This window comes from Crinia signifera, chromosome 8 (genome assembly GCF_055691185.1).
Source record: "Crinia signifera chromosome 8, ASM5569118v1, whole genome shotgun sequence".
Lineage (NCBI taxonomy): Eukaryota > Metazoa > Chordata > Amphibia > Anura > Myobatrachidae > Crinia > Crinia signifera.
The window spans coordinates 120897483-120914967 of NC_139224.1; the positions used below are offsets into that span (position 1 = coordinate 120897483).

The 17485-nt window shown below is 45.4% G+C and overlaps 1 protein-coding gene across 1 annotated transcript in view; it reads left to right on the plus strand.

The window, feature by feature from the left end:
• Positions 1-17485, plus strand: part of ABCA4 (ATP binding cassette subfamily A member 4) — a 227808-nt gene that overhangs the window by 121951 nt on the left and 88372 nt on the right. The window contains exons 24-28 of the mRNA XM_083157071.1: positions 7183-7320; positions 8844-9037; positions 9125-9209; positions 10887-11092; positions 16407-16455. Coding sequence (XP_083013197.1) covers positions 7183-7320; positions 8844-9037; positions 9125-9209; positions 10887-11092; positions 16407-16455 — 672 coding nt within the window. The remainder of the gene's footprint in view (positions 1-7182; positions 7321-8843; positions 9038-9124; positions 9210-10886; positions 11093-16406; positions 16456-17485) is intronic.

Sequence of the window (17485 nt, forward strand, 5' to 3'; positions counted from 1 at the left end):
TAGAGATATATACAGTTACATTGAATCATCAGCGCCATTTCCCAGCACTTTACCAAGTATAGGATCTCTTACTAACTGCTTTGGGGCTCATCTACATTTGTATATAAGTCATTTTAAAAGATTCCTCTCAGATGTAGCAGTACACACCCACGCTTCTAGGTGCCACGTTCACAATCTCTTTTCACAATCTCTCCATACTTGGAACTAGACACTCCCCCTCAATGGTGGCACTTTGCTAAATTCTATTACGGGTGTGTCTTGAGCCCCCTGTTGTATTCATTATTTACTTATGATTGTACTGCCAGCTCCGATTCTGTTCAACTTATTAAATTTGCGGACGATATTGCCATTCTAGGTCTCATCTCTCATGACGATGAGTCAAAGTATAGGTTGGAAGTGTCCAAATTGGAGTCATGGAGCAGTGAGAATAGTTTGATCCTGAACGTGAGCAAGACAAAAGAAATGATCGTGGATTTTAGAAAATTACACAAGACTACATATTGCCCACTGGTTTTAAATGGTTCAACAGGTGGAGACTGTTGATTCTTTTAAATTTTTGGGTGTAAATATATCTAAGGACCTTTCATGGAGCACTCACATCAATATTACCGTCAAAAAGGCCCACCAGCGTATGTTTTTTCTTAGGAAACTGCGCTTGGCTGGCATGAGTGAAAGAACTTTGGTGAGCTTTTACTCATGTGTGATTGAGAGTGTCCTCACTTACGGTGCTGTGGCATGGTTTGGTCCCTGTTCGGCAGCTGACCGTAAGTCTTTACAGAGGGTGGTGTCAACTGCAGGTAAAACGATTGGGGTAGTCTTACCAAGTTTACAAGATATTTTTAAAAAGCGACTTCTCTCTAAGACTAATAGTATCCTGAGGGATCCCACCCACCCAAATAGTGATCTCTTCTCTTTACTTCCATCAAATAAACGATACCGTTCGGTCTTATGCAAAACCAAACGACATAGGGAGAGTTTTTTTCCAGTAGCAATCCGCACTTTAAATACTTTAAATATTTTAAATGCTTAGGGTTATTTATGATCTACGCACAATCCTGTAGTCAAGTGTACCTCTTTTTTAATGTTTCTGTATTTGTACTGTTCATAATTTATTTTCGTTTAATGTTCATTGTATGTGGACGTTTTATGATAAATAAAGATTCTATTCTATTACCAACTATAATCTCCCTGAAACTTGGGGGGGAAATTTACCAATATGAAAAACCTAGTTTTTCGTATTGGTATTTCCTCTACGGCTGCATACGACTGTTTTAGTCCTATGCAAAGTCATGTTCCGGAGGGGAAATTACAAAGCAGTCAGATACGACTGCTTTGTAACCCTCCGATGGTGTATTCATTCGTATTAGCAGCACATATATACGGCCGCTAATGCGAATGTTTCTGGCAGTCTGCACGGATCAGTCAGATCCGTGCAGGCTGCAAGGTGTAAAAAAAATAGAAAAATTAAATAAATAAATTAAAAAACGGCGTGGGGTCCCCCCCCACAGCTGAAACCAGCACCAGGCTGAAGGAGCCGGGGCCGGTAATTAAAAATCAGGGAACCCGACAAATAGGGGTTCCCCGATTTTTAACAACCAGCCCCAGGCTCCAGGTCCGGGGCTGGTTCCCAAAATACGGGGGACAAAATGACTAGGGGTCCCCCGTATTTTAAGAACCAGCCCCAGGCACAACCAGCCAGCAGGGTAATGCCACAGCCGGGGGGAGACTTTTTATACAAGTCTCCCCGGCCAAAGCATTAACCCTACCGACCAGTCAGCCTGGCCAGGGGCCCTGGGGGAGTGGTGACCCCCCCAATAAAGGGGTCCCCCCCCCTCCAGGACTTACCTGACCAGGCTGAAGCCTGGTGCTGTCCTCGATGCCCCTGGGCGGTGGGCATCGAGCTGATAAATGGTGTAAAAAAAAGATTAAACTATTGTCTAATACTGGGGCACTATGAGTCCCAGCAAGCCTACCCCGCAAGCTGGGACTTGGAGAACCACAAGTCCCAGCCTGCGGGGCATTAAAGGGCCCGCTGGGTCTTGTAGTGCCACAGTATTAAAAATAGTACAATAAAACACACTGACACATGCTTAAAATAAAACTTTAATACATACAAAGCCCTTACATACTGATACTTACCTATCTTCTTCCCGTAGGTAGCCCTGGTCCTGTGTCGTCTTCTGGTCCTGTGTCGGCGGTCTTCTGGATCCATGTCGACGTCCTTCTTCAAGTCAACGTCGCTGTCGACGATGGCGTCCGGATCCGACGAAATCCATGGAGGAAGCTGTGGAAGGAAACCATACTCACCTGTCCCAGGGCGACGTAGTCCAGGTAAGGGTCTTGGCAAAAAAACAAACCAACACCCGAAACCAGCCGGACAGTGGGAGCCGCACGGTGTTTGTGTACATCGTGCGGCTCCGCCTCCCGAATGCCGCTATTGGCCGCCTTGCGGCCTAGCGGCTCCTGATTGGCCGCTAGGCCGCAAGGCGGCCAATAGCCGCATTCGGGAGGCGGAGCTGCACGATGTACACAAACACCGTGCGGCTCCCACTGTCCGGCTGGTTTCAGGTGTCGTTTTTTTTTTTTTTGCCAAGACCCATACCTGGACTACGTCGCCCTGGGACAGGTGAGTATGGTTTCCTTCCACAGCTTCCTCCATGGATTTCGTCGGATCCGGACGCCATCGCCGACAGCGACGTCGACTTGAAGAAGGACGTCGACATGGATCCAGAAGACCGCCGACACAGGACCAGAAGACTACACAGGACCAGGGCTACCTTCGGAAAGAAGATAGGTAAGTATTAGTATGTGTGGGCTTTGTATGTATTAAAGTTTTATTTTAAGCATGTGTCAGTGTGTTTTATTGTACTATTTTTAATACTGTGGCACTACAAGACCCAGCGGGCCCTTTAATGCCCCGCAGGCTGGGACTTGTGGTTCTCCAAGTCCCAGCTTGCGGGGTAGGCTTGCTGGGACTCATAGTGCCCCAGTATTAGACAATAGTTTAATCTTTTTTTACACCATTTATCAGCTCGATGCCCAGGGGCATCGAGGACAGCACCAGGCTTCAGCCTGGTCAGGTAAGTCCTGGAGGGGGGGGGACCCTTTATTGGGGGGGTCCCCACTCCCCCAGGGCCCCTGGCCAGGCTGACTGGTCGGTAGGGTTAATGCTTTGGCCGGGGGGACTTGTATAAAAAGTCTCCCCCCGGCTGTGGCATTACCCTGCTGGCTGGTTGTGCCTGGGGCTAGTTCTTAAAATACGAGGGAGTCATTTTGTCCCCCGTATTTTGGGAACCAGCCCCGGACCTGGAGCCTGGGGCTGGTTGTTAAAAATCGGGGAACCCCTATTTGTCGGGTTCCCTGATTTTTAATTACCGGCCCCGGCCCTTTCAGCCTGGTGCTGGTTACAGCTGTGGGGGGGACCCCACGCCGTTTTTTTTTTTTAGATTTTTTTTTTTTAGATTTTTTTTTTTTAGATTTTTTTTTTTAGATTTTTTTACACTGAAGCCTGCACGGATCTGACTGATCCGTGCAGGCTTAAAGCAAATACGACAGGAACATCAAGGTGTATTTTCCTGTCGTATTTGCGTGGGTGTTTTACACCACTTAGCAGCCGTATTATCAGTACGGCTGCTTAGTACATCAGGAACCACCATTCTTTTGAATGGTGATTTCTGTTGTATCCTATCGATGGTGTAGACATTCGTATTTGTAAATACAAATACGAATGTTCCATCTTTAGGACTACGAATTGTTGTATTTTTTGGATTGTAAATCCCGAAAATACGAATTCGTAAAAAAAAGGTATATTTCTCCCTACGAATACACCTTTTTTCTACGAATCCATTTTGGTAAATGTCCCCCTTGTTTTCAAAAGTAGGCAAGTATGATATAATCTATTGACTTTCCTATGTGTCTTCTTCCTCCATTACAGACAACTATAGTCATGCTTGTATACTTTACATACCTTCCTCTTGTCTTTGAGAGAGCAGGGCAGGATGTGGGATAAAGATAATTGTGTTGTTTCTTTGGTACTTGTGTAGTTTCACGGTGCCAGATATTGCATGCGATATAGCATGCGATTGCATGCAATGCGATTTTGTACCTGTTCATAATCCCACTACGCAAGGAGTTGATTTTATATAGTGTGGCGAGCGCAGCGAGCCACCGAGCCCAAAGCGTGGTGAGCATAGCGAGCCCCGCGAACGGACGTGGATTACATTACATGTATTCCGTGACGAGCGCAACAAGCCCCGCAAGGGGAAGCGGAATACATTATAAAGTAATCCGCGTCCCCACGCGGGGCTCGCTACGCTCGCCACACTTCGGGCTCGCCACACTATATAAAATCAACTCCATGCGAAATGGATAGTGGGGTTATGAACAGGTACAAAATCGCATCAAATCGCATTGCATGCGATATCGCATCTGGTGCCGTGAAACTACACAAGTACAGTTTTTTTTCCTGGCCTCTAAATGTTCACTGAGGACGGTGGGACTTGAGGGTAATATTTGCCATGTCACTCAGATACTGTTATAATGCGATTGGTTACAGAAAATATAACTTCTGGTTTAAATGATTGCCTGTCTTTTGGCTTCAGTCTTGGGGCGAGATGTATCAAATGGAAAATGCGGTAAAACCCCAGTTTTACCGCATTTTCCTATGTATCAAAAATGATACCGCAGTGAAGGGTATCGCCACCTTTGGGTGGCGATACCCTATAGAAGCCTATGGGCTTCTTTTCGCCGCCTCGCCGACCCCCCCTCTGGCTTACCTTCCTGAAGGGTCCTCCTGGACCCCGGAAGGTAAGCCCTGCCTCCCCCTAGTGAAGCAGCCAGACATCCTTCCAGCTGCAGGGGGGAGGAGGAGGCGCTGGGGACAGCATGCATAGCTGTCCCCGGCGTGAGGGGAGAGCGTGGCGGCAGGGAGGTGACGGAGACCCCCCGCACACCAGTGTACAGGTATCGCGGGGGGCCTCCGTCACCGCACCGCGATGCCAGCCGCATATGTTAGTACATATGCGGCAGCATCGCGGCGGGGGGGGGGGGGGGGCGGCGAAGGGCGGCAATGTATTTTAATACATCCCGCCCATAATGTGACACTTTTGGCTGTGGCCCCGGGTTTGATTTCACCAACAATGAGAGTTTATACAGAGGATTTATGTTTCTGTGGAACACTACTTACTTATTACTTGTTATACAGGCCACACATAGGGGGTTATTCACAGTTGACCGCGGACGTACAAATTCACAATCCGTTTAAATTTAGAATGACGCGCATGGATATGGATCGTAGCACACATGGCCCAAAATAGTGGCAGAAACAGCTAATGAATGCAAATGCAATCCTCTCGCAATTGGACGGACAGGAAGCCGTCGATTTGGGTTGGTAACCGGACGGTTTCTAGGAGTGTCAGAAAAAGCACAGGCATGCCCTGGTATTTTAAGGGTGGGTTTGTGATGTCAGCAAAAAAACAGGACGGTTCACGAAAATCGGGACTGTTGGGAGGTATGTTTATGCCCAACCATGTGGAATGGTGGTGGCTGTCTGGTGATGATCATGCTGCCATGATGATGGGCCTATTTTTATGTCGAGGCCTGGAGCTGCAGCTCCACCCACCCTTTTGTTAATCTGGCCCTGCCTGGACCCGTCACAGTTCTCTACACCCCAGTTAGTGAGGACAGGGCTGAATGTGACTGCGGCTGTTATGACAAGAGAAAGAGAATTAGCCACAGACTATTGCAGGGTACACACCACGACGACCCGCTTACGATGCACATCGTGAGCGGGTCATCAGTGTCTCGTCCGACCCGCTCACGGTGACGCGAGGGGGCACGACCCGCTCACGATGTGCACCGTGAGCGGGTCCGATCCAATGGCGACCCGCACCCGGCAGTATGGTCGTTATTCAGATCCTACCTGCAGCAGGTAGGATCTGAATAACGACCGACCGACCCGCGGGACTGCGCATCGGATCGTATCGGTCCACACCAGGACAGAAAAGGGCCCAATCAGCACACAATCTACATCCAATTGGTCGGAATTGGATCTAGATTGAGGGGATCGGGCCCTAGTCGTCCTGGTGTGTACCCAGCATAAAGGTGGCCATACTGTACATCACAAAGATATTGTACCCAATCATGCAATCTCAATTGATTGTAAGATGGATTGTATGCAGATTGTGTGCACAAGGACTGCCGGGGCATTGAAGGGAAATTGGACACAATCATGAGCGCAATCGATCTTAAGATCGATCTTTCTGATGTATGGCCAGCATTAGGTGTCTATTTATAAAGCTCAGCAATTTTGCCCCATCGGGTCATACATTCCTACATTTTAGGCTGCCAAAAAAGGATTCAAATATCCCTCTTTGGAGATAATGTAACAATATATAACAATTGTAAAGATGGTTTTTATTTATAGAGCCAAGGTCCAAAAACTTCAGCTTCTTGAAGCTTAGTATATTGCTGATGGCAGCAGTCTCCAGTATGGAAATGGTGACTGTGTTATCTTACATTAGCTGAACTCAAGCAGTATCTGTGATATCGCCTGTGTCCAGCCTCAGGTAAACTGCATGGAGATTTTAATCATGGGAGACCGATAAACTTAATAAATAGATGGTGGACAGAGCAGGGCCCCTGATGCAGGGCAAGATAAGGCTGGGGGTCCGGAGCACTTAGCACAGTGGGGCCTGGGTAAAGGGAGGAATGTGTAGTAGATTGTGCATACCTCCCAACATGTGCCATTCCAGGTGGGGCAAAATACTCTCTATCCGGGCTTTCCTCTTAATATATGATTGGCGTCACCTGTGTTCAAATAAGTCATTTATAATAAAGGAATTTCAACACAGGTGATAGCAATCATAAACTAACACTGAAGTCCAGGTAGAGAGGATTTTGTCCCTCCTGGAATGGGTCATGTTGGGAGGTAATGATTGTGTATATTAAATGTTAACCAATTACATTTAAACTAATAGTTTAATAATGTCTGGCTACTGTTTATAGCTCCACCTAATTGAGAGACAACTATTTTATAACGTTTTCTTGTAGTGGAACAAATACAACTTAAACAACCTTAAAAGAATCAAAGAATACTACAATTTACTGTATCATCTATGGTGCCACATGCATGATTAGCAGCAACCTGTATTTATATCTTAAGTGGTATCTTTTGACTTTTAGGTGGCATGCAAAGGAAATTATCTCTTGCAATGGCATTTGTTGGTGATTCTAAAGTTGTGATTTTGGATGAGCCCACGTCTGGTGTAGACCCCTATTCTAGAAGGTCTATTTGGGATCTTCTGTTGAAATACCGGTCAGGTAGGTTCTATTATTACTAAAAACATGGATCCTCAATTTATTAAAATGTTTCAAATATCTTAAACAATGATAATTTTTATTTGCAGTATTCTTTATATTGATTCCTATTTACTTTATATTGTTACATGATTATTACATGATCCATCATTGTGTGGTTTATCTTCATGTTATTTTTATCTGCATGTGTAGTCAAACAAAGGGACTAATTCAGACCTGATCCCAGGACAAATTTGTTCTCAAAATAGGCAAAACCATGTGCACTGCAGGTGACGCAACTGTAACGTGCAGAGAGAGTTAGATTTGGGTGAGGTGTGTTCAAGCTGAAATCCAAATTGCAGTGTAAAAATAATGCAGCCAGTATTTACCCTGCACAGAAACAAAGTAACTCACCCAAATCTAACTCTCTCTTTACATGTTACATTTGCCCCACCTGCAGTGCACATGGTTTTCCTGCAATCAAGTCTACATTAGGCCCAAAGTTATTATTTATTTACAGTTTTGGTACTCTTTACCTAGAACGGCGCCCACGATGTCCATCGCGGTCATCGGGGGTAAAAAATCTCGGGCGATCGCCCGCGATTTCCCATAGGGATCAATGTTAAAAGTGTCAATGGACGCGATTTTTGTGTTCAATGCCTCAATGCCCGCGATTCTTCCATAGGAAACAATGTTAAATGGGCCACAGAGCCCTAATAGTCCCCCTGAAGTCTGAAATGGCCCCCACAATTGTTAACGCCACCCCACGATCAACGTGAACCCGAAGCGTGGCGAGCGCAGCGGTACGCGTCCTCCGACTTTTTCATACCCCCACTATCCACGTCGGCGTGGAGTTGAGAATAGAATATTGTGGCGAGCGCAGCAAGCCACCGAGCCCGAAGCGTGGTGAGCGCAGCGAGCCCCGCGAGGGGACGCGGATACCTGTGAAGCCCGCGAAGGGACGCGTTTACCTGTGAAGGTATCCGCGTCCCCTCGCGGGGCTCGCTGCGCTCGCCACGCTTCGGGCTCGGTGGCTCGCCACACTATTCTATTCTCAACTCCGCGCCGACGTGGATAGTGGGGGTATGAAAAGGTCGGAGGACGCGTACCGCCGCCCCTCGCGGGCTCGCTGCGCTCGCCACGCTTTGGGTTCACGTTGATCGTGGGGTGGCGTTAACAATTGTGGGGGCCATTTCAGACTTCAGGGGGACTATTTGGGCTCTGTGGCCCATTTAACATTGTTTCCCATGGAAAAATTGCAGGCATTGAGGCATTGAACACTAAAATCGCGTCCATTGACACTTTTAACATTGTTCCCTATGGGAAATCGCGGGCATCGCGTCGCACCCATTTTTTAGTGCATGCGATGGCCGTGATGCCCGCGATGGGCGCCGGGCTAGGTAAAGAGTACCACAGTTTCTTATATAGCGCAGCATATTCCGTTGCGTTAAGTTATTGAAACCATTGTGAAATATTATAGTCATAGCAAAGTAGTTCGTAGATCATACACCACTTGCCACATTTGTACTAACCCTTATTTATACCAGGCAGAACCATTATTCTTTCTACTCATCACATGGATGAGGCTGATCTCCTAGGGGATAGAATCGCAATCATTTCTCAAGGAAAGCTGTACTGCTGTGGGTCTCCCTTATTCCTGAAGAACTGCTTTGGAACAGGCTTCTACCTGACTCTAGTCAGGAGGATGAGAAATGTGAAAGAATTAAGGAAGAAAGACTCTGTAAGTTTGTATATTCTTTTGCAGGTTTAGTTCCATTACAAGTTCCCCTTCCTACTGTACATTTATACTGTATCTTCATTTTCCAAGGCTTCCTGTCGCTCTGACTGTTCCTGCCCTTGTCCCAGCTGTACTCCTAAAGCCAAAGAAGATCCCCTGGAGCAAGAGTTAGATGGTAAGTTGATTATCAGTCGTTACAATGCAATTCGGATCCATGACACTAAAATATTAAGAGCAGGTTTATCACAATAGTTTAATGTGGATCCGTTATCTCTGTCATACTGTAGTGACTTATTATAGTGGGACCAGCCATTGGGGCAGATGTATTAATACTTCCTGCTTTGCCTCATTAACAAGGCGAAGCAGGAATGGACATTGACAAGATGTATTAACATCTTGTCTGCTGAAGCAGGGGAGTGCAAACTTACCAGGAGACAGCTCATAAGTTCACAATGATGCGCTGTCTCCCTCCCCCCGGCCGGGTGGACTGGGCATGCGCGGGATCTCGCTACTCACGTGAGATCTCCAGCACAGCACAGAGCCAGCAGCAGGGAAAGCGCTGTCTGTGCTGTGGAGATAGGGCTTCGCCAGCCGGCTGCTGGCAAAGCAAATAGTGGCAGCGGGCGGAATGGTTCGCCCCGCATATCGGCCTGCTATTATTTAGATAGCAGAAACTGTCATTTACAGCACACCGGCTCCTTCATACATGGGGGGGAAGCAGTATCAGTGCACCTAACATGCGCTGATACCCCTTCTCCCCCATAAGGAACTTCATACATCTGCCCCACTATGTGAACAATTTAGGACGGGAGTCAACATTTCTAAAGATTGGACAAGTGGAGATGTTGGCCATGCCAACCAATCAGCTTCTACCTATAACTTATGGAATGTACTTGATAAATGATATTTCGATGCTGATTGGTTGCTGTTGGCAGCTTCTTCACTTGTTCACTCTTTACAAAGTTTGGTACATTTCCCCATGAGCAAATATGTGCCCTGTATGTGAGAATGAAAGATAAGAGTACATGTCTCTAGCAAATGTAATCTACATCAGCAACGTAAAGGAATTCACTCAACCAATACATAGGACCACAGTCTTCCCAAGGTCCCTCACAAGTAGGAGGGTTTAGGGTTTGAAGTAACTAATCTGCAACCACTTAGATAATAAATGCATTGGAGGACAAATTGCCAGAGTAAGATTTAGGAATAGAGTGTGAAAGTGGAGAGGCAGTCTGTATGGAAAGGAACAAGCCGAGACTGCAGAGAGGACATGGGAGCATAGAGAGGCATGGGGAAGCAAAGACTAGAGTCTGAGAGGTAAGAGACATTCAGTACAGTAGGATCCGATTCGGTAATGCAAAAAAGCGTGTTTCGGTGCAGGGTAAATACTGGCTGCTTTTGCATGTAGCCCAAAGATGTTAAGACAGCTTTATTTTTACACTGCAATTTAGATTTCGATTTGAACACACCCCACCCAAATCTCTCTGCACACGTTACATCTGCCCCACCTACAGTAGAGCGTAGTTTTGCTGACTAAGGCCCATAATACAGTAAGTATTGAGAAAGTTTACACAGGTACTGTAGATACTGATGATATGTAAAGACAAGCACCTAAACCCTCCACCACTGTATACATCCCAACTGGCAGATTTCAGGCCTGTGTCCCAGCATCATGATCAGAACTGAATGAACCCAATTGAACTAACCCAATCTGCCGGACAATTGGGAGGCATGTCCCATTCCCTGCTGCTCCCCTATAGTGCACCAGTTCCATAATCACCTGCCTCTAGGTGACGTGTTACAGTTTAGGTTGCCAGATATGGCTATTTATGTATTTACTATTATGCTATAGGTGACGTGCCTGGGCTGACTGAGCTAATCCATCACCATGTTCCTGAAGCCAAACTAATAGAAAGCATCGGGCAAGAGCTGATTTATCTGCTGCCTGGTAAAGACTTCAAGTACCGAGCTTATGCCAGTCTGTTCAGAGAGCTGGAAGAGACACTGGGTGACCTGGGACTGAGCAGTTTTGGCATCTCTGATACACCGCTGGAAGAGGTAACGCCAGCCCAACAATATTGTAGTATTACGTATTATCTTAATTTCACTGTGCAATATTTATGTGTGTCACAAAACTAGGGGCCTGATTCAGACCTGCTTGCTGCCGAACGCACCCCCTCCCCCCCCCCCGCGCCTGGCCCCGCTCAACAATTTCCTGCACTAGCATGCAAGCAGATGAGTACGCTTACACATCCACTCACGTGCGGCCGGACAGATGAAAAATCATTGGATGGTCGCTCACCGTTTTATTATTTTTCCAGCCGTCGCTCTGAAAAGTCTATGGAGGAAATTTACTAAGAATACAAATGCAAAATGTTGCATTCGTATTCTTTATACGAATGAATACGACAGCATACCTCGTATGCTTTGTCGTGTTCCGGAGGGGGATTTGCAAAGCAGTAATATACGACTGCTTTGTAACCCTCCGATGTTGTATTAATTGTTATTAACGACCATATATACGACCGCTAATACGAATTAGTGTAGCCAGACTGCAAGGATCAGTCAGATCCGTGCAGGCTGCAAGGTGGAAAAAAATTAAATATTTTTTTTTTAAAACCGGCGTGGGGTCCTCCCCACAGCCGTAACCAGCACCAGGCTGACAGAGCCGGGGCCGGTAATTAAAAATCAGGGAACCCGACAAATAGGCGTTCCCTGATTTTTAACAACCAGCCCCAGGCTCCAGGTCCAGGGCTGGTTCCCAAAATACGGGGGACAAAATGACTAGGGGTCCCCCGTATTTTAAGAACCAGCCCCAGGCCAAACCAGCCAGCAGGGTAATGCCACAGCCGGGGGGAGACTTTTTATACAAGTCCCCCAGCCAAAGCATTAACCCTCTGACCAGTCAGCCTGGCCAGGGGCCCTGGGGGAGTGGGGACCCCCCAATAAAGGGGTCCCCCCCCTCCAGGACTTAGATGACCAGGCTGAAGCCTGGTGCTGTCCCCGGTGGCCCTGTGCGGTGGCCATCGGGCTGATTCAGTGTAAAAAAAATAGATTTAAAAACTATTGTTTTAAACTGTGGTACTATGAGTCCCAGCAAGCCTCCCCTGCAAGCTGGGACTCAGAGAACCACAAGTCCCAGCCTGCGGGGCATTAAAGAGAACGCTGGGTCTTGTAGTTTTACAGTTAAAAAAATAGTTAAATAAATACACACTGACACACCAGAAAAATAAAACTTTAATACATACATAATACACACATACTGATACTTACCTATCTTGATCCCGTCGGTAGGTCCCTGGCTCCGGGGGTCCGTGGGTCGGTGTCCGGTCCGAAGAAATCCATGGTGGACCTGTGGAAGGAAATCCTACTCACCCAGGTCCACCATGGAAGTTCTTCCCCCTATATGTACTTTTCAGATGGCCGCTTTCCGCTGAATTAGAGGCGGACGCTGACGTCAAGTGACATCAGCCACCCACCCTGAGGATGCATGGGCGCCTGCGTTCGCAGGGATACGGGCAGCATTTGTATGGGCACGCCCACCATTTTTGTGAGCACTCCCATAAACACTGGGTGGTCCCTCTGCATCCGCCCCTGCCTGCCCCTACCCACCCGTCTATGATTGAACGAGCATGCACAAACCCCCACCATCGACCGGGGTAGCAAATTCGGAACTGAACAGTCAGGTCTGAATCACCAACTATATGAACTAATTTGTACGTCTAGCTGTTTACTTTTTTTTTTCATATAGTAAATATTTTTCTTTGTGTTTAAAAAGCATTTACATGTGTTTGTCATTGTGTTATGCATACAGTCATGAAATTATTGTATTTACTTAGGCATAATGTGATTTTATTTCTATCTCATGAAAATGTTGTACAACAACTTACAGTACTTTGGGCCTTATTTTGGTTCATTCTTTCTGACAAAATCCTTCTTAGATGGACAAAACCATGTGCACTGCAGGGGGGCAGATGTAACATGTGCAGAGAGAATTAGATTTGGGTGAGTTATTTTGTTTCTGTGCAGGGTAAATACTGACTGCTTTATTTTTACACTGCAATATAGATCTCACTTTGAAGTAAAACCCCACCCAAATCTAATTCTCTCTGCACAAGTAACACCTGCCCCCCTGCAGTGCACATGGTTTTGCCCATCTAAGAAGGATTTTGTCAGAAAGAATGAACCAAAATAAGGCCCTTTGTGCTGTATGACTTAAGCCCTTATCGTTGCCATTATCGCCATTATCGCTGGCTAAGTGGTCCCTAAGTGACCATATCGCCAGAGTGTTTTTTGTGTTGTGGGAGATAAATCGGTACTTGTTTCCTAGCACGGCGCCCAGATTTTCTATGTACGGCACCGTAGGGAAATCGCATTGCATGGCATGGGCCATTATAGTGGCGTGCGATGCGATTTTTTAATGTATTTTTTTCCCTCATTTTACACCACGATATCGCATCGCATTCCATCGCATGTCCCGCAAAATCGCATGCGATCGCATGCGATTTTATAGGGTGTGCGATGCCATGACATTAGGTATACAATAATATGATTGTATGTCCCAAAAATAGATGTAACACACCCCCCACTATCCACGCCTCCCCGAAGCCTGGTGCGCTACGGTGGAACGCATCCTCCGACTTTTTCATTACCCCACTATCCACGTCGGCGTGGAGTTGACTTTATAGTGTGGCGACCACAGCGAGCCACCGAGCCCGAAGCGTGGCGAGCGCAGAGATCCCAGCGAGGGGACACAGATTACTTGCGCGTCCCCTCGTTAAGCTTCGGGCTCGGTGGCTCGCTGCGCTCGCCACACTATGTAAAGTCATCTCCACGCCGACGTGGATAGTGGGGTAATGAAAAAGTCGTAGGACGCGTTCCGCCGCTGCTCTCCACGCTTCGGGGTGGCGAGGATAGTGGGGGGGTGCGTTAAACCTATTTTTGTGACATACAATCATATTATTGTATACCTAATGTCATGGCATCACACACCCTATAAAATCACATGCGATCGAGATATTAAGCCAAAATTGCTCAGCGACCATATTGCACAGTGTGTACACAAATTTAAGCTCCGTACACACCCTATTTTCCTCCATATCTATCCACGAACTGCAAACCATCTGTTTTTCAAGCATAATAGAAACAAATGACTTAACATCGTCCTAGGCAGCATATCTAACCCTTTTATCAATTTGCCATATGTTTTATATATGCTCTTAATTTTATGTGTTTTATTAACAAATTTGACATGATTTACTAATTTTGATTAAGCGCTGCTTTATATGCAATTGTGTTTCACTTTTGCTTATTATTTATATCCCCGGCGATATAGGTTAGAATCACCCCGGGTGTGTTGGGAGTATAATATACTTTATACAGTATCTGCTACTTTTCTGGATTTTTCTTACTTTATAAAATGTACAATCTGTGAGATTATATTTTTATAGGGTTTCATAGCTAAGTAAGGAAATAGAGGGAAGTGAAACTCTTCAGAGACTCTCCGCAGGCCCCTTTATAGACAGCAACAGTGACATCTACTGACTTTCAGAAGCTACTATCCAACATACAAAAAGACATCATTACCGAACAATAACATATTGTGTTTTCTATGAGCTGAGAAATACATAATTATATTAAATACAAATCTACACATCTATTTTCTAAAATAAAAGGTTGGAGCTTATGGATGGTGTGCCCAGGTGCAAAAATATAACACCCCCCCCCCCCCCCTCCTCCACCCCAACCCAAGTTCAAAATCTGCAACATGGTAGTTGGTGACAGGGAATGGTAGAATGTGACAGTTGAAAACAGTGGGTGACAGGAACAGGGGCAGCAGTTGGCCCTCAGGGGCCCCGGTGCAGTGCATCTGCTGCACTTATGGTAGTTCCGCCTCTGATCCCATATAAATTAGTCTCTTGTAACCATATATCATTTTGAACTGATCAAATAATAGCATTCTTATGTTTATATTCCAAATTACAGAGCTATAGATATACAGGTAAATATCCACAGGTGTAAAATAGACATACACATAAATATATACATACATACTCAGTGCTCATGTGGCAGAGGGGATGTCCACCCAGTGGTTTGGTCCTGGCTTTAGTAAACATCTGCGGATCCATATTGCGACTTCCTCTTTTATTATTAGTCTCACTTTGTTTCATAATTGTTTGTAAGTGATTAAAAACTTTAACTTTAAATTTAAAACATACAGATTTCTTTGGTGCATTCTGATCTTAGAACACTCCCAATTATTCCGATATAATTTATGGACGTCTGGGACACCCTCCTTTAGCTAGGACCAAATTTAGGACTCAGGCCACCTCTAGCAGGGCCGACCCAAGCCTAATTTGTTTGGTAACCAAACATAGATTTTAGCACCCGTCATGTTGATATTGTTGGTGGAGCGACAATGTGGATGAAGTATTAATCAAAAATAGGAACAGTGAGGTGCGAGTAAAAAAATTAGGGCGTGGCCACATAATAGTCACACCACACAGAAGGGCCACTTACACACTGCGCCAGCTAGTGCCCCTTAGACACACTGCACCAGGTTTACGCACACCATAATGCACATAACACATTGAGCCACACACCATAATGCCCATTACACATTGAGCCACACACCATAATGCCCATTACACATTGAGCCACACACCATAATGCCCACTACACATTGTTCTACACACCGTAATGCCCATTACACATTGCACCACACATCTGTAATGCTCATTACACATTGGGAGTCATTATGCTTCATTCACTCCACCGTGTGGCCCGGGTCGCACCCATGGGAATGCCCATGAAAAGCCTTCCACTCTGTCACTCATCTGCTGGTAATACCTGTAGATGAGTGGCCGGGAGAGCTCACGACTCTGCTCTGTACACACTGGGCGGCTTTCAAGCTGAAAGCAGCTCAGACGAGTAAACTGAGCAGCTTTCAGCTCAAAGTCGCCCAGTGTGTATGGGCCTTAACAACATCATTGCTGCATCCTTATGTCTGACCATGGCCTCCTTTGCTTGAAACTTTGCATATGAGACACTCCCTGACACTCCCATAACACAACTAATTGCACATTTTTGCATGCATTTCTAACCTCCTACCAGTCACGGGCAGGAATAGCGAGCATGTTTCTGTCACCTCTCTAATACCCTCTGACCCGATAGCAACAGAACATGTGTGAGTACACTACTTGTGTTATCTATGCACCGTGGCTGTTTTTAGAACTTTTTGTGCAGTTGTAAATAATTGCTCATTTATATGATCTTCAGCAATGCGCATGTATTGTGAATTACTCAAAATAAGGCTCATTGTGTTTTATACCCATATGACATACACATTTTCTTTGAAACATTATCTCTGCAGATCTTTTTAAAAGTTACAGCTGATTCAGTGACCGGCACAGAAACTCCAGGTACTAACTCCTTCCCTATAACTTGGCAAGTATTACCACACTTTTTTGAAAACTCCTCTTAACTAATATTATTAAGCATTTGGTGCCAGATGTACTAAGCTTGAAAAGTGATAAAATTGATAGTGATAATGCACCAGCCAATCATCTTCTAACTGTCATGTTAAAAGCTGTATTTGAAACATGAATGTTAGGAGCTGATTGGTTAAAGTTTTATCCTTTTTGTATTACTTTTTCAAGGTTTAGTACATCTCGATTAGTCCTTTAGAAATCTAAGATCTTTGAGTGTATCATGACTTTTAAACTAGGTAAAATCTCCGATCAGATGCACACAGGACCGCATATTGGATCATGTTCAATGTCAAATACCTGGCCATTTTTCACCCGATTTCTTGGCCCGATCTGTTGGAATCAGGTGAAAAGTGTCCAGATCGTTAGTGAATGTAAGGTAAATTAAAGCAAAATTGTGATTGATTACTTTTGGTTACTGAATTGTTTAACTTAGTAGATAAAATTGAAGACTCCCTTTAATTTTCTACCTGAAAATGTATGTATCGCTGTACTATTAAGCAAAGCACAGAAGCTTTATTTAGCATTCTATATGAATATTGTAATACAGTATCTAGGATATCTGACTTCAATCCCAAGTAAACATTTTATGATGAAGGCAAAATCACTCTGGTTCTGTCCTTAAAACAGCCGCTTTGCCGATTCAGTGGCAAAATCATTGAAACTGCAATTTTGGCAAATTAAGGTCTATTACAACATGCTGTAGGGTCTATATGTTTCTTCCTAACCTGGCAGTCCTACACTATATATACAGTCATTTACAATAGCAGCCAAACTTCATATAACTGAAGTGACAGAGGCTGGAAGAAGCACACTACGTTCTTTTATTTGTTTTGGAGTAACGACCATCGCAACTAATTTTCCAGACTAATAATGCAGATTATCTATAATGGTTGCAGGATGAGTGGTGGACATGGTTCCTCAGTCCATGGGGCCCATGCTCTTCACCAGGCATTCCCAACCA